General features: G+C 40.3%; 1 protein-coding gene across 1 annotated transcript in view; it reads right to left on the reverse strand.

Annotated features, from left to right (window-relative positions):
- Positions 1 to 17,520: 17,520 nt before the first annotated feature.
- The window catches only part of CAPZA2 (capping actin protein of muscle Z-line subunit alpha 2), a 53,784-nt gene continuing 51,758 nt past the window's right edge, over positions 17,521 to 19,546 (reverse strand). The window contains exon 10 of the mRNA XM_043872167.1: positions 17,521 to 18,933. Within this exon, the coding sequence (XP_043728102.1) occupies positions 18,793 to 18,933 (141 nt within the window). The 3' untranslated portion in view covers positions 17,521 to 18,792. The remainder of the gene's footprint in view (positions 18,934 to 19,546) is intronic.

Below are 19,546 nucleotides of genomic sequence, written 5' to 3' on the forward strand. Positions count from 1 at the left end.
AAATTCCAAGTTGCTAAGACATTTAGACGCTTACGCCTTGGAAGGAAAGTTACAACCAACTTAGATAGCATATTAAAAAGCAGAGATGTTACTTTGCCAACAAAAGTCCGTCTAGTCAAGGCTATGGTTTTTCCAGTGGTCATGTGTGGATGTGAGAGTTGAACTATAAAGAAAGCTGAGTGCAGAAGAATTGATGCTTTTGAACTGTGGTGTTGGAGGAGACTCTTGAGAGTCCCTTAGACTGCAAGGAGATTGAACCAGTCCATCCTAAAGGAAATCAGTCCTGAATACTCATTGGAAGGGCTGATGCTGAAGCTGAAACTCCAATACTTTGGCCACCGGATGCAAAGAGCTGACTCATTTGAAAAGACCCTGATGCTAGGAGAGATTGAGGGCAAGAGGAGAAGCGGATGACAGAGGATGAGATGGTTGGATGGCATCATCGGCTCAATGGACATGGGTTTGGGTGAACTCTGCGAGTTGGTGATGGACAGGGAGGCCTGGTATGCTGCAGTTCATGGGGTCACAAAGAGTTGGACATGACAGCGACTGAACTGAACTGAACTGAACTGAAGACATTTAGTAAGGGCAGGCACATGTGGGCATGTTTTATTTCTTTCTTCTGTCTCTTGAAATTACAAAACTAGAAGATAGCAAATCATGCTAATGGCTACCAATCAGTTCAGTTCAGTCATTCAGTCGTGTCCAACTCTTGTGATCCCATGGACTGCAGCATGCCAAGCTTCCCTGTCCATCACCAATTCCTGGAACTTGCTCAAACTCATGTCCATTGGGTGGGTGATGAAATCCAACCATCTCATCCTCTGTTGTCCCCTTCTCCTCCTGTCTTCAATCTTCCCCAGCATCAGGGTCTTTTCCAATGAGTCAGTTCTCTACATCAGGTGACCAAAGTACTGGAGTTTCAGTTTCAGCATAGTCCTTCCAATGAATATTCAGGACTGATTTCCTTGAGGATGGACTGGTTGGATCTCCTTGCAGTACAAAAGACTCTCAAGAGTCTCCTCCAGCACCACAGTTCAAAAGCATCAATTCTTCGGTGCTCAGCTTTCTTTATAGTCCAACTCTCACATCCATACATGACTACTGGAAAAACCATAGCTTTGACTAGACGGACCTTTGTTGGCAAAGTAATGTCTCTGCTTTTTAATGTGCTGTCTAGGTTGGTCATAACTTTTCTTCCAAGGAGCAAGTGTCTTTTAATTTCATGGCTGCGCTCACTGCAGTGATTTTGGAGCCCCCAAAACTAAAGTCTGTCACTGTTTCCATTGTTTCCCCATCTATTTGCCATGACGTGATGGGACCAGATGCCATGATCTTAGTTTTCTGAATGTTGAGCTTTAAGCCAACTTTGTCACTCTCCTCTTTTTTTTTTTTTGGCTTTTCATTACTCATCTTTTTTTTTTTTTTTTCATTTATTTTTATTAGTTGGAGGCTAATTACTTTACAATATTGTAGGGGTTTTTGTCATACATTGACATGAATCAGCCATGGAGTTACATGTATTCCCCATCCCGATCCCCCCTCCCACCTCCCTCTCTACCCGATCCCTCTGGGTCTTCCCAGTGCACCAGGTCCGAGCACTTGTCTCATGCATCCAACCTGGGCTGATGATCTGTTTCACCCTAGATAATATACATGTTTCGATGCTGTTCTCTTGAAACATCCCACCCTTGCCTTCTCCCACAGAGTCCAATAGTCTGTTCTGTACTTCTGTGTCTCTTTTTCTGTTTTGCATATAGGGTTATCATTACCATCTTTTAAAATTCCATATATATGTGTTAGTATACTGTAATGGTCTTTATCTTTCTGGCTTACTTCACTCTGTATAATGGGCTCCAGTTCACTCTCCTCTTTTATTTTCATCAAGAGGCTCTTTAGTTCTTCTTCGTTTTCTGCCATAAGGTGGTGTCATCTGCATATCTGAGGTTATTGATATTTCTCCTGGCAATCTTGATCCTAGCTTGTGCTTCATCCAGCCTGGCAGTTCTCATGATGTACTCTGCATATAAGTTAAATAAACAGGGTGACAATATACAGCCTGGGCATACTCCTTTCCTATTTTGGAACCAGTCTGTTGTTCCATGTCCAGTTCTGTTGCTTCCTGACCTGCATACAGATTTCTCAGGAGGCAGGTCAGGTGGTCTGATATTCCCACCTATTGAAGAATTTTCCACAGTTTGTTGTGATCCACACAGTCAAAGGCTTTGGCATAGTCAATAAAGCAGAAGTAGATGTTTTTCTGGAACTGTCTTGCTTTTTCAATGATCCAGCAGATGTTGGCAATTTGATCTCTGGTTCCTTTGTCTTTTCTAAATCCAGCTTGAACATCTAGAAGTTCACGGTTCACGTACTTTGAAGCCTACCTTGGAGAATTTTGAGCATTACTTTGCTAATGTGTGAGATGAGTGCAACTGTGTGGTAGTTTGAGCATTCTTTGGCATTGCCTTTCTTTGGGATTGGAATGGAAACTGACCTTTTCCAGTCCTGTGGCCACTGCTGAGTTTTCCAAATGTGCTGGCATATTGAGTGCAGCACTTTCACAGCATCATCTTCTAGGATTTTAACTAGCTCAACTGGAATTCCATCACCGCCACTAGCTTTGTTTGTTGCGATGCTTCCTAAGGCCCACTTGACTTCGCATTCCAGGATGTCTGGTTCTAGGTGAGTGATTACAGCATTGTGATTACCTGGGTCATGAAGATCTTTTTTGTATAGTTCTTCTCTGTACTCTTGCCACCACTTCTTAACATTTTTTGCTTCTGTTAGGTCCATACCATTTCTGTCCTTTATTGTGCCCATCTTTGCATGAAATGTTCCCTTGGTATCTCTAATTTTCTTGAAGAGATCTCTAGTCTTTCCCATTCTATTGTTTTCCTCTATTTCTTTGCATTGATCACTGATCATGGCTACCAATAAAATATGCTATAAGGGGGCACCCACCATTCATGGGTTATGTGACCTCCTCTTTGTGACTGAATCTCAGGGCCACAGTGCCCTTCTGGACATTTGCTCTCAGACTGGGACATTCTTGGAGATCTGTGAGCTTTTAAAGAACTTTGCAAGAGCTTTTAAATGAAGTCTATCCATTGAAAAGCTGATTTACTTTCAGGTGGGGTGACCTGGACAGTGTCCCCCACTGTTTAATTTCTGGGGCAGCGTCCACACTGTGCTGGTGCGGCTTCAGGAGCGCTGTTCACGCGGATATGAGGGCTGCAGCCAGGCGTCAGCCCGCTACTACCTTACAGCTCCCCGCTGCCTGCGGTTTTAGTGGTGCATGTGCACTTGACCCATCCATTCTGCAAACGACCACGGAGAGCCCTCTACGCCGGTCATTCTAGGAGCGAGGGCTTTAGGTTTGTTCTCATTAAGACTGTTCAGCTGATATAACAGACAATCTAACAGAGCGGTTTAACCAAACAGGGGGATTCTTTTTCTCACACGGCGCGAAGTTCAGAGTCCAGGGCTTATAAAGCTGCTCCAGGAAGTCATCAAAGTCCTGTTTCTTCTGCAGGTCTGCTGTGTTTCCAGTACAGGGTGTAGCTTTTATTCCCATCACTGCGAGACAGCGGCAGCATCTCCAGGAAACAGGTCCACATTTCAGGGAGAAGGGCAGAGGGCAAAAGGCCAAAGAGAGGGAATCCGAAGAGTTATTTCCTTTAAAGAACGTTTCCTGAAGCCCTATCCAGCTACTTCCGTTCACCTCTCATCACTTGTCCATCCTTGACTGCAAAGGAAGCTGGGCAAATACACATGTTAACAAGGCATATTGCCACCCTCAACATACTCTGAGGTCTATTAATTTAAAAAAAATGGGGGGGGGGATAAGGAAAGAAGGGAGGAAGGAAGAAAGAAAAGAGGGTACAGAGGGACAGGAGAAGGAAAAAGGGGAAAGAGAAAGGCAACTGAGTAGGTACCCAGAAGTATTTGCCACAAGAGTGAAGAAGATCAATGAGAAATAAGAGAAGCAAAAACCCGTAGACTGCTTCCACAGTCTAGATTGTTTGTGTGAGGGTGATAATACCGGGAGTAGAAGTGAACTTATTAAGATAAGTTTTGTTTTTTTTATATACTTATCACTAACTGGTATTTTCTAATTTACTTGCTTAGTGCCCACCTCTCCGCTAGTAAAGACTTCACTGTTTAACTGACCGCCACACTGGCAAATACCTAAACAGTGTTGGGCACTAGGAGGAGTTGAAGAAAATTTTGTTAAATGAATGAATTATGATTTAAAATAATTTTAATTTAAATAAACTAAAAATAATTTAACCCCCCAAAATAATAATTTAACTCCAATAGTGGAGTTTTACAAAATACTTTTCCTATGAAACATATTGGAATAGGACTCAGATGAGGACATACTGGCTTACCAGGACTATGAACTCCCTTAAATTGTACAGTATGAAGTGTTTATGTATGCTGACAGAGAGCGAGAGAGAGAGAAGTCTGAATGTGCAGACACATGCACTTTTCTGAGAAAGGTATCTTAGTTTTCTTCATTTTCAAAGCAGTCCTTGACTTTAAAAACAGTTAAGAAAGGCTGTACTCTGCCTTGAAGCATTAGTGGGCAAAACTCTAATTTATTGCTAAACATTTCCACATCATAAGTGCCCTTGCCTCAGATGCTAACTGAAATATTTCTTTCCTAGAATAAGTAGTGTCCTTCCGCTGAGTAACAGCCAAGTCATGACAAGTCCCTGGCTCCACGTGGTCAGAGCACATGGTGGCCTAATTTCTGTCAATAGCTTTCCTTTGCCTGGAATGAGAACAGTGACACCTACTGGTTTCCCTCAGGAACTGCGAGCATAACCATCGCTGGTGAAAATTTCAGCAACATCCCACTCAAAAGTTAAGCTCAGAAAACCCAAAGTGTTTTTTCCCTTTCAAGCAAATCGGGTCCATGTATGCCTGGATCCATTTTGAACCTGATGACTCACAAGGGAGGCAGTGAAGTTTCAGGCAACAGGAAGAGGGAAACAAGTAGGGAGCACATAGGTTCAGACCGCTAGGGAAGTTCCCCACAGTTACCCTACAAAAAGTAACACTTGTTTTTCCAGGTAGCCAGCATTTAGGCACACGCTCTTAGGAAAGCTGAGAAAAGTAGTCTTTATCTTGCAAGAGCAGCTGAGCCACTAAAATGATTAGGGAACAACTAGCTTTTTCTGCCACAGATTATCCCTTCAACCTATGCAAACACATGCTATTTACCACAGAGTAGTATATTCATCCCTCCCCAAGGGAGACTCCGCAAATAATCATCCCATTACTGCAGTGAGGTAAAAAGTCCAAGACATCTGGGTCGACAGTTCTCCTTATCAGAAACAAATGTATCTCCTCACTGCCCAGCAAACCATAAAGATGTTATATGACCAAACACTCCCACTGTAAAATGGATGTACCAGAACCGAATAATCACAATCCAAATATGGAACAAAATGGCAATCAATAATTGTCACTGTGTATCAGATACCGCTCTGTGGGAATTTCAACCCTATGCTGGCTGCAGAATTTGTTCCTAGGTTAGTCCATGGGAAGGCCATGATTTTGCTCTTTGGGAAGATGTCCTTGCCCATTCTTCCCAAGAATGTTCTTCATAGTCCTTCCTGGCTACAACTTGGGGCTCCATTGCTTTCAAAGCTCAAATACAGCAGTTTGCCTAGAATAGTACCTGATTACATCTGTTATCAATATAATTATTGAAGTTTCCCTTTCTCAAAGTACTCTGTTCAGTTCAGTCGCTCAGTCGTGTCCAACTCTTTGCGACCCCATGGACTGCAGCACGCCAGGCCTCCCTGTCCATCACCAACTCCCGGAGTTCACTCAAACTCATGTCCAGTGAGTCGGTGATGCCATCCAACCACCTCATCCTCTGTCATCCGCTTCTCCTTCCGTCTTCAATCATTCCCAGCATCAGGGTCTTTTCCAATGAATCAGTTCTCTACATCAGGTGACCAAAGTACTGGAGTTTCACCTTCAGCATCAGTCCTTCCAATGAATATTCAGGACTGATTTCCTTGAGGATGGACTAGTTGGATCTCCTTGCAGTCCAAGGGACTCTCAAGAGTCTTCTCCAACACCACAGTTCAAAAGCATCAATTCTTTGGCACTCAGCTTTCTTTATAGTACAACTCTCACATCCATACATGACTACTGGAAAAACCATAGCTTTGACTAGACTGACCTTTGTCAGCAAAGTAATGTCTCTGCTTTTTAATATGCTGTTCAGGTTGGTCATAACTATTCTTCCAAGGAGTAAGTGTCTTTTAATTTCATGGCTGCGCTCACCATCTGCAGTGATTTTGGAGTCCCCCAAACTAAAGTCTGTCACTGTTTCCATTGTTTCCCCACCTATTTGCCATGAAGTGATGGGACCAGATGCCATGATCTTAGTTTACTGAATGTTGAGCTTTAAGCCAACTTTTTCACTCTCCTCTTTCACTTTCATCAAGAGGCTCTTTAGTTCTTCTTCACTTTCTGCCATAAGGGTGGTGTCATCTGCATTTCTGAGGTTACTGATATTTCTCCCAGAAATCTTGATTCCAGCTTGTGCTTCATCCAGCCCAGCGTTTCTCATGATGTACTCTGCATATAAGTTAAATAAGCAGGGTGACAATATACAGCCTGGGCGTTCTCCCTTCCCAGTTTGGAACCAGTCTGTTGTTCAATGTCCAGTTCTAACTGTTGCTTCTTGACGTGCATCCAGATTTCTCAAGAGGCAGGTCAGGTGGTCTGGTATTCCCATCTCTTGAAGAATTTTCCACAGTTAGTTGTGATCCACACAGTCAAAGGCTTTGGCATAGTCAATAAAGCAGAAATAGATGTTTTTCTGGAACTGTCTTGCTTTTTCAATGATCCAGCGGATGTTGGTAATTTGATCTTTGGTTCCTCTGCCTTTTCTAAAACCAGCTTGAACATCTTGAAGTTCACGGTTCACATATTGCTGATGCCTGGCTTGGAGAATTTTAAGCATCACTTTACTAGCATGTGAGATGAGTGCAATTGTGTGGTAGTTTGAGCATTCTTTGGGATTGCCTTTCTTAGGGATTGGGATGAAAATGGACCTTTTCCAGTCCTGTGGCCACTGCTGAGTTTTCCAAATGTGCTGGCATATTGAGTGCAGCACTTTCACAGCATCATCTTCTAGGATTTTAACTAGCTCAACTGGAATTCCATCACCGCCACTAGCTTTGTTTGTTGTGATGCTTCCTAAGGCCCACTTGACTTCGCATTCCAGGATGTCTGGTTCTAGGTGAGTGATTACAGTATTGTGATTATCTGGGTCATGAAGATCTGTTTTTATAGTTCTTCTCTGTACTCCTGCCACCACTTCTTAACATTTTTTGCTTCTGTTAGGTCCATACCATTTCTGTCCTTTATTGTGCCCATCTTTGCATGAAATGTTCCCTTGGTATCTCTAATTTTCTTGAAGAGATCTCTAGTCTTTCCCATTCTATTGTTTTCCTCTATTTCTTTGCATTGATCGCTGAGGAAGGCTTTCTTATGATATATCCTTGCTATTCTTTGGAACTCTGCATTCAAATGGGTATATCTTTGCTTTTCCCCTTTGCCTTTCATTTCTCTTCTTTTCACAGTTACTTGTAAGGCCTCCTCAGACAACATTTTGCCTTTTTGCCTTTCTTTTACTTGGGGATGGTCTTGATCGCTGCCTCCTGTACAATGTCACAAACCTCCGTCCATAGTTCTTCAGGCACTCTGTCTGTTAGATCTATTCCCTTGAATCTATTTCTCACTTCCACTGTATAATCCTAAGGGATTTGATTTAGGTCACACCTGAATGGTCTAGTGGTTTTCCCTACTTTCTTCAATTTAAGACTGAATTTGGCAATAAGGAGTTCATGATCTGAGCCACAGTCAGCTCCTGGTCTTGTTTTTGGGACTTCTCCATCTTGGGCTGCAAAGAATATAATCAATTTGATTTTAGTGTTGACCATCTGGTGATGTCCATGTATACAGTCTTCTCTTATGTTGTTGGAAAAGGGTGTGATATGACCAGTGCGTTCTCTTGGCAAAACTCTATTACCCTTTGCCCTGCTTCTCCAAGGCCAAATTTGCCTGTTACTCCAGGTATTTCTTGACTTCTTACTTTTGCATTCCAGTCCCCTATAATGAAAAGGACATCTTTTTGGGGTGTTAGTTCTAGAAGGTCTTGTAGGTCTTTTCATAGAACTGTTCAACTTCAGCTTCTTCAGTGTTACTGGTTGGGGCACAGACTTGGATTACTGTGATATTGAATGGTTTGCCTTGGAAACGAAGAGAGATCATTCTGTCGTTTTTGAGATTGCATCCAAGTACTGCATTTCAGACTCTTTTGTTGACTATGATGGTTATGACATTTCTTCTAAGGGATTCTTGCCGACAGTAGTAGGTATAATGGTCATCTGAGTTAAATTCACCCATTCCAGTCCATTTTAGCTCACTGATTCCTAAAACGTCAATGTTCACTCTTTCCATCTGTTGACCACTTCTAATTTGCCTCGATTCATGGACCTAACATTCCAGGTTCCTATGCAATATTGCTCTTTACAGCGTCAGACTTTACTTCCATCACCAGCCAAATCCACAGCTGGGTGTTTTTGCTTTGGCTCTGTCTCTTCATTCTTTCTGGAGTTATTCTAGAGTTATTGGGCATCTACCAACCTGGGGAGTTCATCTTTCAGTGTCCTATCTTCACCTTTCATACTGTTCATGGGGTTCTCAAGGCAAGAATACTGGAGTGGTTTGCCATGCCCTTCTCCAGTGGACCATGTTTTATCAGAACTCTCCACCATGACCCGTCCATCTTGGGTGGTCCTACATGTCATGGCTCATAGTTTATTGAGTTAGACAAGGCTGTGGTCCATGTGATCAGATTGGTTAGTTTTCTTTGACTGTGGTTTTCAGTCTGTCTGCCTTCTGATGGATAGGGATAAGAGGCTTATGGAAGATTCCTGATGGGAGAGACTGACTGAGGGAGAAACTGGGTCCTGTTCTGATGGGCGGGGCCATGCTCAGTAAATCTTTAATCCAGCTTTCTGTTGATGGGTGGGGCTGTGTTCATCCCTATTATTTGCCTGGGGGCCAAACTATGGTGGAGGTAATGAAGATAATGGTGAGCTCCTTCAAAAGGTCCCATGCATGCACTGCTACACTCAGCGCCCCCAACCCTGCAGCAGGTCACCGCCGACCCACACCTCCACTGGAGACTCTGGACACTCACGGGCAAGTCTGGGTCAGTCTCTTGTGGGGTCACTGGTCCTTTCTCCTGGGTCCTGATGCACACAAAGTTTTGTTTGTGCCTTTCAAGAGTCTGTTTCCCCAGTCCTTCGTAAGTTCTCGTGGCTCTATGGTGGGGTTAATGGTGACCTCCTCCAAGAGGGCTTATGCCATACCCAGTCTGCTGACCCATACCTCCACAGGAGACACTCAAATACAGTTCTGTCTCAGTCTCTGTGGGGTCCCTGGGTCCTGGTGCACACAAGGTTTGTTTGAACCCTCTGAGCGTCTCTGGTGGGTTTGGGGTTTGATTCTAAATGCGATTTCACCCCTTCTACCGTCTTGCTGGGGCTTCTCCTTTGCCCTTGGACATGGGGTATCTCCTCAGAGCTGCTCAAAGTACTCTGGCTTGGATAATAAATTACTTCATTCCTGAATTCAGTTCACAAGGAACTGAATCCTGCCAACCACATGAGCTTGGAAGAGGACCTTAGGTTTCGGGTGAGACTGCTGCCCCAGACATCATCTTGAGTTTAGCCAGGGTGACCCTTGAAGAGAGGACCCAGCTAACAGGTACCTGGACTCCTGACCCATGGAAACTGAGATAGTGAACTTGTACTGTTATTTTAGATGCTAACTTTGTGATAATCTGTTACACAGCAATAGAAAACCAAACACCTTCTCAAACAATAAGCTTGGGCAGAAGGCAATAAATATCCTTATTTTTTATCTGCCTTCAACCTTATCTGATTGATGTCATCACTTTGGACTGCAATCTGTAAATTACAAGTGAGAGAATGAATGATCCTGACAATCAGATTCAGTGGATTTGGCAACATTTTTGGGTATTTAGTACATGGCAATTCTTGCAAGATTTGATGTTGCAAGAAATTCAACTGGGTGTGGCTCTACAAGCATCTCAGAGGTTGAGGGAGAGATTAAGGAAGTGCAGCTCTTAACCTCTTCTTTCTATCTTTCAACCCAGCTTATAGAGGAGCTATCTTCAGCCTGACGGCACAGGTCACCATTCACAATTTTCTCTGTCATCTTGCCTATTATTAAAGCCACGTCATTCTACCTTCCAAGGTATTCACAGGCAAGAATTTCAATATTTTGCCATGGTCTAACAAGGGTCATCAGCTTTCTAGCTTGCAATATCTGTGCCCTATGGAATCCCCCTAGCCAGTGGAACAATACTTTTTCTAGGGAGCCGTTTTTGACTAAGATTAGAAGATGTCTCTGGCACTTGGTGCCTGCAGGCAGAGGTGATAAATGCAGTAGAGAGTACAGTGGGCACACTGCACTGTATTCAAACATCAGTAGAACCCTGTTGATGTACGCTGCCTCTAACCAATGCCATGTCTTGAGGATCCCACTTCTGGTAATAAACTCTGTGTACAGTGAGAAGCAGAAGTGGCTTTTAAAAATGTCTCAAACAGCAATGGCTTAAAGAAGCTACCATCTTTCTTAGTAAAGTCCAATTAAGCTGAGCAAGACCGCAAAGGCTCTCTGTCAGGGACTCAGACTTCAGAGGATCTGCTTTTCAGCATTTTGTAACAGGAGGGAAAGGGACAGGGCACAACTTTTGAAAGAATGATATAGCCCAAGGACACAACATAAACTGATTAGAATCAAATGGGACCAAGGTGGCAGACAAGACTAGACCTTGATCCCGAATTAGCAAGTGAAATGATACACCCAGAGGGGCCATGACAGCTCTAGTTCAGTTCAGTTCAGTCGCTCAGGAGTGTCCGACTCTTTGTGACCCCATGAATAAGGCCCTGTTAAAAGACCAAGGAGTGGGTGGTGGCTCAAATGCAGGAAATGTCCGCCCCTTCCCCAAAGTAGTTGGAATAGTCCTCCAACTCATGAGCATATGAAATTACTCAGTCTATAAAAACTATGCCACATTTTACTGCCACCACATTCGCCCTCTGCAATGGCCCACACTCTGAGTGTGCTTCTCCCTGTATCTGAATAAATTCACTTCTTACCTATTACTTTGTCTCTCACTGAATTCTGCCATGAGACATCGAGAACATGAGCTTCATTAGGTCTTGAAACCAGGTACTGTGGGTTTTGGCTGGGTTCAAGTCCTAAGCAAAGTTTTGGCTGGATTTGAATCCCAGCCATGTGGGTTATAGTCCCAATCTGAGGTAAATGGTTTCAATTCTACCGGACTCTTTAATTATTGTGTTGCAGATACTCATTAGACATTAGGAAAAGTTCAGTTCAGTTCAGTTGCGTCAGACTTTTTGCGACCCCATGAATCGCAGCACGCCAGGCCTCCCTGTCCATCACCAACTCCCGGAGTTTACTCAAATCCATGCCCATAAAAGTAATCATCTGTCAAATAAATTGCAGATATTGTTTCTCCTGTGGGTAGTTTGTCTTTTGACTTTGCTTAGAGCATTTCAAGTTTACAGAAAAATCTTTTTTTTTTTTTAATAAAATCAAATACATTAATTTTATGTGGATTCTGAAGGTTTTATCTGTCTTCTAATACTGTATTATTCCTAGTTAGAAACTGGTTACCATGATTTATTCAAGAACTTTAATGGCAATGTGTACTAGTGTATCTTTGACCCAGTTTTAACTTGGTGTAACTTGTTGGGGTATGGATATAATTCAACTTTGTTTTTTCCAGCTTTCCATCCCATTGTTCTAATACAATTCATCTTTACCTCAATGATTCGAAATGCTGTCTTTAAAATCAGGACTGGGTTTAAAAGTTTTTTTTACTGAAAGTATTATGTGTGTCATCTCCTTTAACATGCTAATGTAGTGAGCTACATTACTAAATTTGCTATCAAGAAACACTGCATTCCAGTGATAAGTCCTACTTGGTCATATGAAGTATGCTTTTATTATTGTGTTAAAGAATTTTGCTTTTAACTTAACAGGGAAACAGGGAAGTTTCATCAACGTTTTTGGTGCTTTTTTATTTAAGGGTATGCCAGGCTCATAAAATAGAGGTCCACCTACTTCTAAAACACAGAAATAATCTGAATATGGAAAGTTTGATAAAATTCACTATGAAACAATATGGATTCAATGACTTTTAAGAGAGATATTAATACACTTCCTATACAGTTGATTCTATGGTTATGACCTTTACCATTTTATTATCTTCAAACTGAGTCATTTCCTAAAGCTCCAAATGTGTCAATGTAAGTTGTATAGTATTTTAAATTAGAAAATATATCAGACAAAAACAAACAAACAAATCCATGTAATGCTGTAATGAGGACCTGTATACCTATCACTCCATTTTGGGAAACAAATCTTACAGATAACAACTCAATCTCTCAATACTGTTTCCCAACGCCATTCTCCGATGTTCCTCTCCACACATATACTATCCTGACTTAGCTTTTTACCGTATACACAAAACACATACATGTTTTAGAGGTTTTCAATTTATACTCAAATCTGTACTCTACGTTTTGGAACTTGCTTTTTTCTCTCAGTATTTATAATTTTGTTGCATATGAAGTTCTGGCTAGTAAGTTCTTAAAAGCTATATGCTATCTCAGTGTTAACAATCCATAGTATCTTTAATCGTTCTCTGTTACTGGATATTTAGACTGGCGTAAGATTTTGCCAAAGCAAGTTTGTCATTTTCTCTTTTCTTTCTCCTTCATAAAGGCCCCCCCCCCAAAAAAAAGGCCCCCCAAAGGGGAAATAGGTGCACATTAGCCGAATTTTTTCCTTTTTTCCCCTTAATTTTACATTTTCCTCTTTTGAGATACTTTGTGTCCTGAATATTGATCTATTCTTTTCTTGTGCATTCTAAAAGAATTAAAGTCTCAGTGTCAACTATCTCTAAGAGATCTGTAGTTCCTTCATATTTCTCTTCAACATTCTTTGGGAAAATAAGGGGCAAGCCTCATTTTCAGGTAGAAATCTGGAAGAGACTTGCATCAGGGTTCAGATTTGGCTAAGTTAGCAGCCCAAAACTTGAAGCCACTGAGGAAGGCAGCGATTTTTACTGTTGAGTCAGTAAGGCTTCTGGGGTATCTTCTAGTAAGAGAACTCCTTGAATATTTGCTTGGTTTAAGAGCTGAGCATTTTATAAATCTCCTGAAGAAATCATCTCCTCAAAGATACCAACCAACTTTGTTTCCTTAACAGGCTTCTATTAATTAGATAGTTTTAAGTTCACGTAGTGAATATCTGTTATTAGAATGAATGGCTGGTTTGACATCCATGCGCTCTCTAGTCAGTTTGTGACCAAAAAAAAAAAAAAGTTCTCCGATAGAGTCACACCACAAAAAGAAAAAGAGAACTGGTAAGTTTTTAACGCTACATATTACAATTAACATTAAACTAACTAGTACAATTTTCTTATACCAAAACTAGAGATAAAAATGCTTTAGTATCTTACTAGTCATACTCCAATTTTATAAGAACACATTTAAAATTTTACCCATTGTGCTGTCTTCATTTTGTATTGCGAAATGTATTTTTTAAAAAGTCAGATTTTGTTTTCAACTGGGTAATGCTATTTGACCCATGATATACCAGTGAGACTGATATGCTGTTATCTGTATTGTGATACTTCAATGAGATACAAGAGGATTTCCTGCCTACCAGCCACATGCACACTTAACCAAAATACTGGGCTGAAGTAGTTTCAACTCATCCTTCCCAGGACAACTTCCTTGGCCTGACATCCCTCTAAAAGCTACCTTTGTTAAGTTAGGCTTGAAGTTTATCTTGTAAACAATCTTCAAGTATTTTACACATAGTCCTAAATAGGCTCAAGGTGTACAAAGATTCTGATCCCCATAACCCTTAGGACAGCTGGTAAGCAGTCTCATCTGTTTCTCCCAGAATGCCCTAAAAATACCACCATTTTCCATTAAGGTTATGATGTGAAAAAATTAGAAAACATGGCTATAGTCCCATGACTACCTTGTAGGCTCCTTTAAGGAATAGTTCTGTATTCTCCTGACTCTGCACTGCCTAGAACAGTCCTCTGAACACAGCATGATTAATCTTGAAAGTGAAAATCGCTCAGTCATGTCCAACTCTTTGCAACCCCATGGACTATACAGTCCATGGAATTCTCCAGGCCAGAATACTGGAGTTGGTAGCTGTTCCCTTCTCCAGGGGATCTTCCCAACCCAAGGATCGAACTCAGGTCTCCTGCATTGCAGGTGGATTCTCTACCAGCTGAGCCACAAGGGAAGCCCAAGAATACTGGAGTGGGTAATGAGTGAACTGATATTAATTTCTAACACAAGTAAGGCCTTTTAGAAGTTTAGCTGGTTATTTTAATTGGTGAGTATTTTGCATATTCTCTATCAGCTGGCACGACTTCAGTTTAGTTCAGTCGCTCGGTTGTGTCCGACTCTTTACGACCCCATGAATTGCAGCATGCCAGTCCTCCCTGTCCATCACAAACTCCCGGAGTTTACTCAAACTCATGCCCATCAAGTCGGTGATGCCATCCAGCCATCTCATCCTCTGTTGTACCCTTCTCCTCCTGCCCTCAATCCCTCCCAGCATCAGGGTCTTTTCCAATGAGTCAACTCTTCGCATGAGGTGGCCAAAGTATTGGAGTTTCAGCTTCAGCATCAGTCCTTCCAATGAACACCCAGGACTGATCTCCTTCAGGATGGACTGGTTGGATCTCCTTGCAGTCCAAGGGACTCTCAAGAGTCTTCTCCAACACCATAGTTCAAAAGCATCAATTTTTCAGTGCTCAGCTTTCTTCACAGTCCAACTCTCACATCCATACATGACCAATGGAAAAACCATAGCCTTGACCAGACAGACCTTTGTTGGCAAAGTAACGTCTCTGCTTTTTAATATGCTATCTAGGTTGGTCATAACTTTCCTTCCGAGGAGTAAGCGTCTTTTTAATTTCATGGCTGCAGTCACCATCTGCAGTGATTTTGGAGCCCCAAGAAATAAAGTCTGACACTGTTTGCACTGTCTCCCCATCTATTTCCCAGCCAATCCTAAAATAAAGCTTTTGCAAAATATGCAGAAAGTCAAAAAAGATGCTTATACAAAGAGCCTTGCCTTAAAAAAAATTTTTTTTTTAAATTCGGTTAAGCTGTTCCAAAACACAATTGACAAATAGCACAGACATTGTGATTCTGCTTTTAAATAATCTGTAGAGAAGTGAACAGAAATACACCTTCTTAAGAAATTTAGGAGCACACATGCACTACCAAACTCCTGTGTTTGGCAATGTATGTCTTTATATTTTATAACCAGTATCTGGCAAAGATATAAACTGATGATCAGTATGGAAGATCTTTTCAAAGGATCTTGCATTATCCCCAAGACTTCTGGTGTGATTAAAAGTCAAAAATGATTTTAATCACAGGAAGGGCCACTCAAATGCTATACAATTATCTATGTGCATGAGTGCCCAGTCATTTCAGTTGTGTCCGACTCTTTGTGACGCTACGGACTGCCAGGCTCCTCTGTCCATGGGATTCTTCATGCAAGAACATAGGATTGGGTTGCCATGCCCTTCTCCAGGGGATCTTCCCCACTCTGGGATTGAAACTACCTCTCCTGTTGACTCCTGCATTACAGGCAGTTTCTTTACCTGCTGAGCCACTAGGAAGCCCATAAATATCTATAATTGTCCATAATTATTATCCTACAAATTTCACTTTCCAAGAACATTTATAATGAACCGGAACTTCCAGGATACCTTTTGAATGCTCGTGTCCCCATTTTAGTTTCCAAAATCCCAAATGAGAAAACAGCTCATAGTTATCTATCAAATGTACTATAAATGTACATCTAGATAGTCTGAGAAAACAGCACTCACGTCAGAACACCTAATTCTACTGTAATTCTTGGCTGTAGTATCCACAGCAAGCACAGACTTCACGGTTCCTGAATTCCTCTCTTCTCTCACCTCAGTCAGTGACTGATTGATCATACTTGATCATACTTGTCATACTTGATCATACTTGTCATAACAGATTAAGTGTAACTCCTCAAATTCTCAACTTTAAACACATCATGCTAACTTCACTTCCTACATTTCCAGACTGTTCTTCTAAACAGACTTATAGTCCATTGATGGTGCCACATTTTCACTTTCTCCTCCTCTCACGTCTGTCCTTCCCTGTTTACCTAGCTGAAGTTCCCAGGCTATCTCTACAACACTGACCCTCTTCATCGGGTCAGTAAGACTCCTGTGGCAACCTCTGTTAAATCCAATTCACCTACGCTAGGCCTGCATTCACGCGGCTTTACATGGCTGAAGATAAAACACTTGCCTTAATTGCAGTCTTCTTAATTCACTATCACTAACCTTGAGTAGTCTTCCATTTTGCCTAGCTATCAATTATGTTTCACAGGTCTGTCAGCTCTCCTGTTCTTCTGGTCTAGAGCATTTGTCCACCTCCTATCTCCAGTATCTTAACTGCTAGAAGGTACTCCCCCCTTGAAAACCAAGCTTCCAGCCCTCCCTGGCCCTGAATCTTCTGTAGTTTCTCAAACCCCGAATGTCCTTGCCATCTCCCTTTATCTCACAATCTACAACCAATCCTGGCAAATCCAAATGCTTTTATCTTTAACATATAACCAGAAATCACTACCTTTACAGCCTACTCTACCTTAGGCCAAGCCAGCTTTCTCTGTCCACATTACTGCATAATTGTTCTAGTTTTGCCTTTACCTCCACACTTTGGCCTATTCAACAAAGCAGGCATTCAGTTCAGTTCCGTCACTCAGTTATGACTCCTACTAAAAAGACAACCCTGAGTTTTAGGATACTGTGTGTTTCTAGTCTTTTTCTACTTTAATAAAATGCAAATCTTAGACTATGAAAGACTAAGTCTATTACACAACTGTTATTTCAGACTGTGCTCTATTTCGATAAATATTACCTTTTACATACACATCACCTCAGAAACAATTACATATATTTTTAACATAGCATTCTAGGCCATAGAACAGAGTCAAAATAATTAACCTTCAGCACATGACAAACTCATGATAGCCCAGTTGACATAATTAAGCTAATCAATTAAAAATTCACCTAATGCTTAGTTCAGAATCATTATTAGACTTTTGAAAATGTGTTTTAAAAAAGGGAATAGATTATTAGCACTATTAATTCATTTTCTTCTGGAACCTCAATATGAGAAAACTTGTATTTTAAAGCTAGAAAAAAACAATCTAACCAGAAGTGTCATAATTTTATGTATGCTTATATTCTCAATGCTTTCAAAGCCCAACTGTGATTTTTTAAAAAAGAAATTAAACAACATGCTTTCATTGAGAGAATTTTTAAAATCTATACAATTCAAGCTAATGAAATATTTTATTGTACATAATAAAAGTGGTGTTTTTAAAAAAAACATTTCCAGGCCCAGACATCCGCAGGAGTATGTGAGGAAAGAATTCCACTGGAGTATAATAAGCAATAACTCAATTCAATGAAACCACAAATCCACCCTCCCTATAGTAAATACTAACATTCACCACAGGCTTGAAATTCCTGTAGCATCAGTAAATGTATTTTTTAAAATATTACAAACATGCTTATGATGCATAGGAAGATGGAAAAATTTAGACTTCACTGCACACCATATGTACTCCCAGCTTGTCTAATTTACAACCAGTAAAGAATCACAAATATCCAAAGAAAGTATTTTAAAATAGTATATGATTCACTGGTAAGTGACTTTTATACTCAAATAAATACGAAATTTTTCATTTTAATGTCACATTGAATTTCAGTACTTTTCACTCCAAGAAAAAAATAAACTGAGACATGGTCATGAGTTCAGGATTATATATATTACAATTTGCCTTGTTATAATACATTTGTGGCTTTATGATAAAAATAACTCAGGGACATATGGAATCCAGGCTAATTTGCATAACTGTCACAAGGAAAAAAAAAGCATTAAATGCATTTCTGAAATAAGAATTTTCATTTAATTCAGAATCTCAAAACAGCATTAGACCTTGGCCTTGTTTAAAAAAAGTTCAGTTAAACACTAAGCTAGCTAAATAACCTTCTTGAAAGGTTTAAACACAATTGATATAGAAAATGCTTTCCCTCTAATCTCAATCTTACATAAATGAAAGAGGTGAGGGGGGAAAGGTAGACAATTTCTTTAGCAGCATATATGGCTAAATCCATCAACCACCTTATACTAGAATGTCCATTATTGACCCCATTAAAAAGGACTGGGCAAAGAGCAACAGTTACCCACTTCATAGACCAGAAGACAACAACTTTAGGGTTACGGTGTAAAACATTTTTGAAACACTTCAAAAACTTTTGACATTAAACTACAGGAATCATGTCTTCATTGTAAGAAAGAAAGACATAACAGAAAGCAAAAGACATTTAAACTAAACTGATTTTCAATCTTCTCTGAATAAAAGAAATTTAAAAAAAAGGTTGATTAGCTAAGCTTTGTGCTCTAACCAAACTAATTAATTACAGTGATTTTAAATGGCAACAGCCCTCTGACTGGGTAGCTTGACAGTTTTGAATACTTTTGCAATGATTTTTTTTTTAACGCAAAGACACTAAAATGATCCGGTCATGCAATGTTCATCTTATGCATTCTGCATCTCTTTTCCAATCTTGTAACTAAGGATCTTGTTCCAATCAATCTTAGTGCGTGTAACTGGCAACTGTCGACGTAAGGCTTTGAAAGTAGTGTCTGACATTGTCTGGTAATTCTCACTGATGGCAGTCTAGGAAAAACAGTAGTTAAAAGTTTAATGAAATAAAAGGAACAGAACAATGTAGAAAACACATAGATATTTTAGGAAACACCTTATTTATGAAGCCTGTTTCATTGTTTTTAAAAAGTCAAGTAAAAATCCCAAAATGGTTTTAAAAGCTATTTAAAAGCAGCTAAAAGAAAAAGCTTATAATCATTTTGAATAATTAAATTTAATAAAATGAAATTATAAATTAATTTTCTGTGTGTTCTCATTTTGGATCTATTTTACTATTTCTCTCAGAACAATTTCACAAATTACTGTTTGCAAGGAGTGGAAACATGTCCAATACATAAATGCTTAAATTCAAGAATGCAGTTTAGAAGCTGATAAAGAATGTATTATAAAAAGCAGAGTATAAAATGAACTATGATCTAAGCAAATCACATATAATCTAACTGTTCTGGGAAATACCTCCTATATTAGAATTTCTTGTCAGAAACAAAATAGCCATCTAAAATCTTGGTCTATTTTGACCAGTACTCAGAAATTACAGTTGGCTAAAACTGAGTTTTTGCTACATTTTCACAAGTCTTCACTTGAACTAAAATGAAAAAAGACTATCTTATTATAGTGAAATGAT

This window comes from Cervus elaphus, chromosome 18 (assembly GCF_910594005.1).
Source record: "Cervus elaphus chromosome 18, mCerEla1.1, whole genome shotgun sequence".
Lineage (NCBI taxonomy): Eukaryota > Metazoa > Chordata > Mammalia > Artiodactyla > Cervidae > Cervus > Cervus elaphus.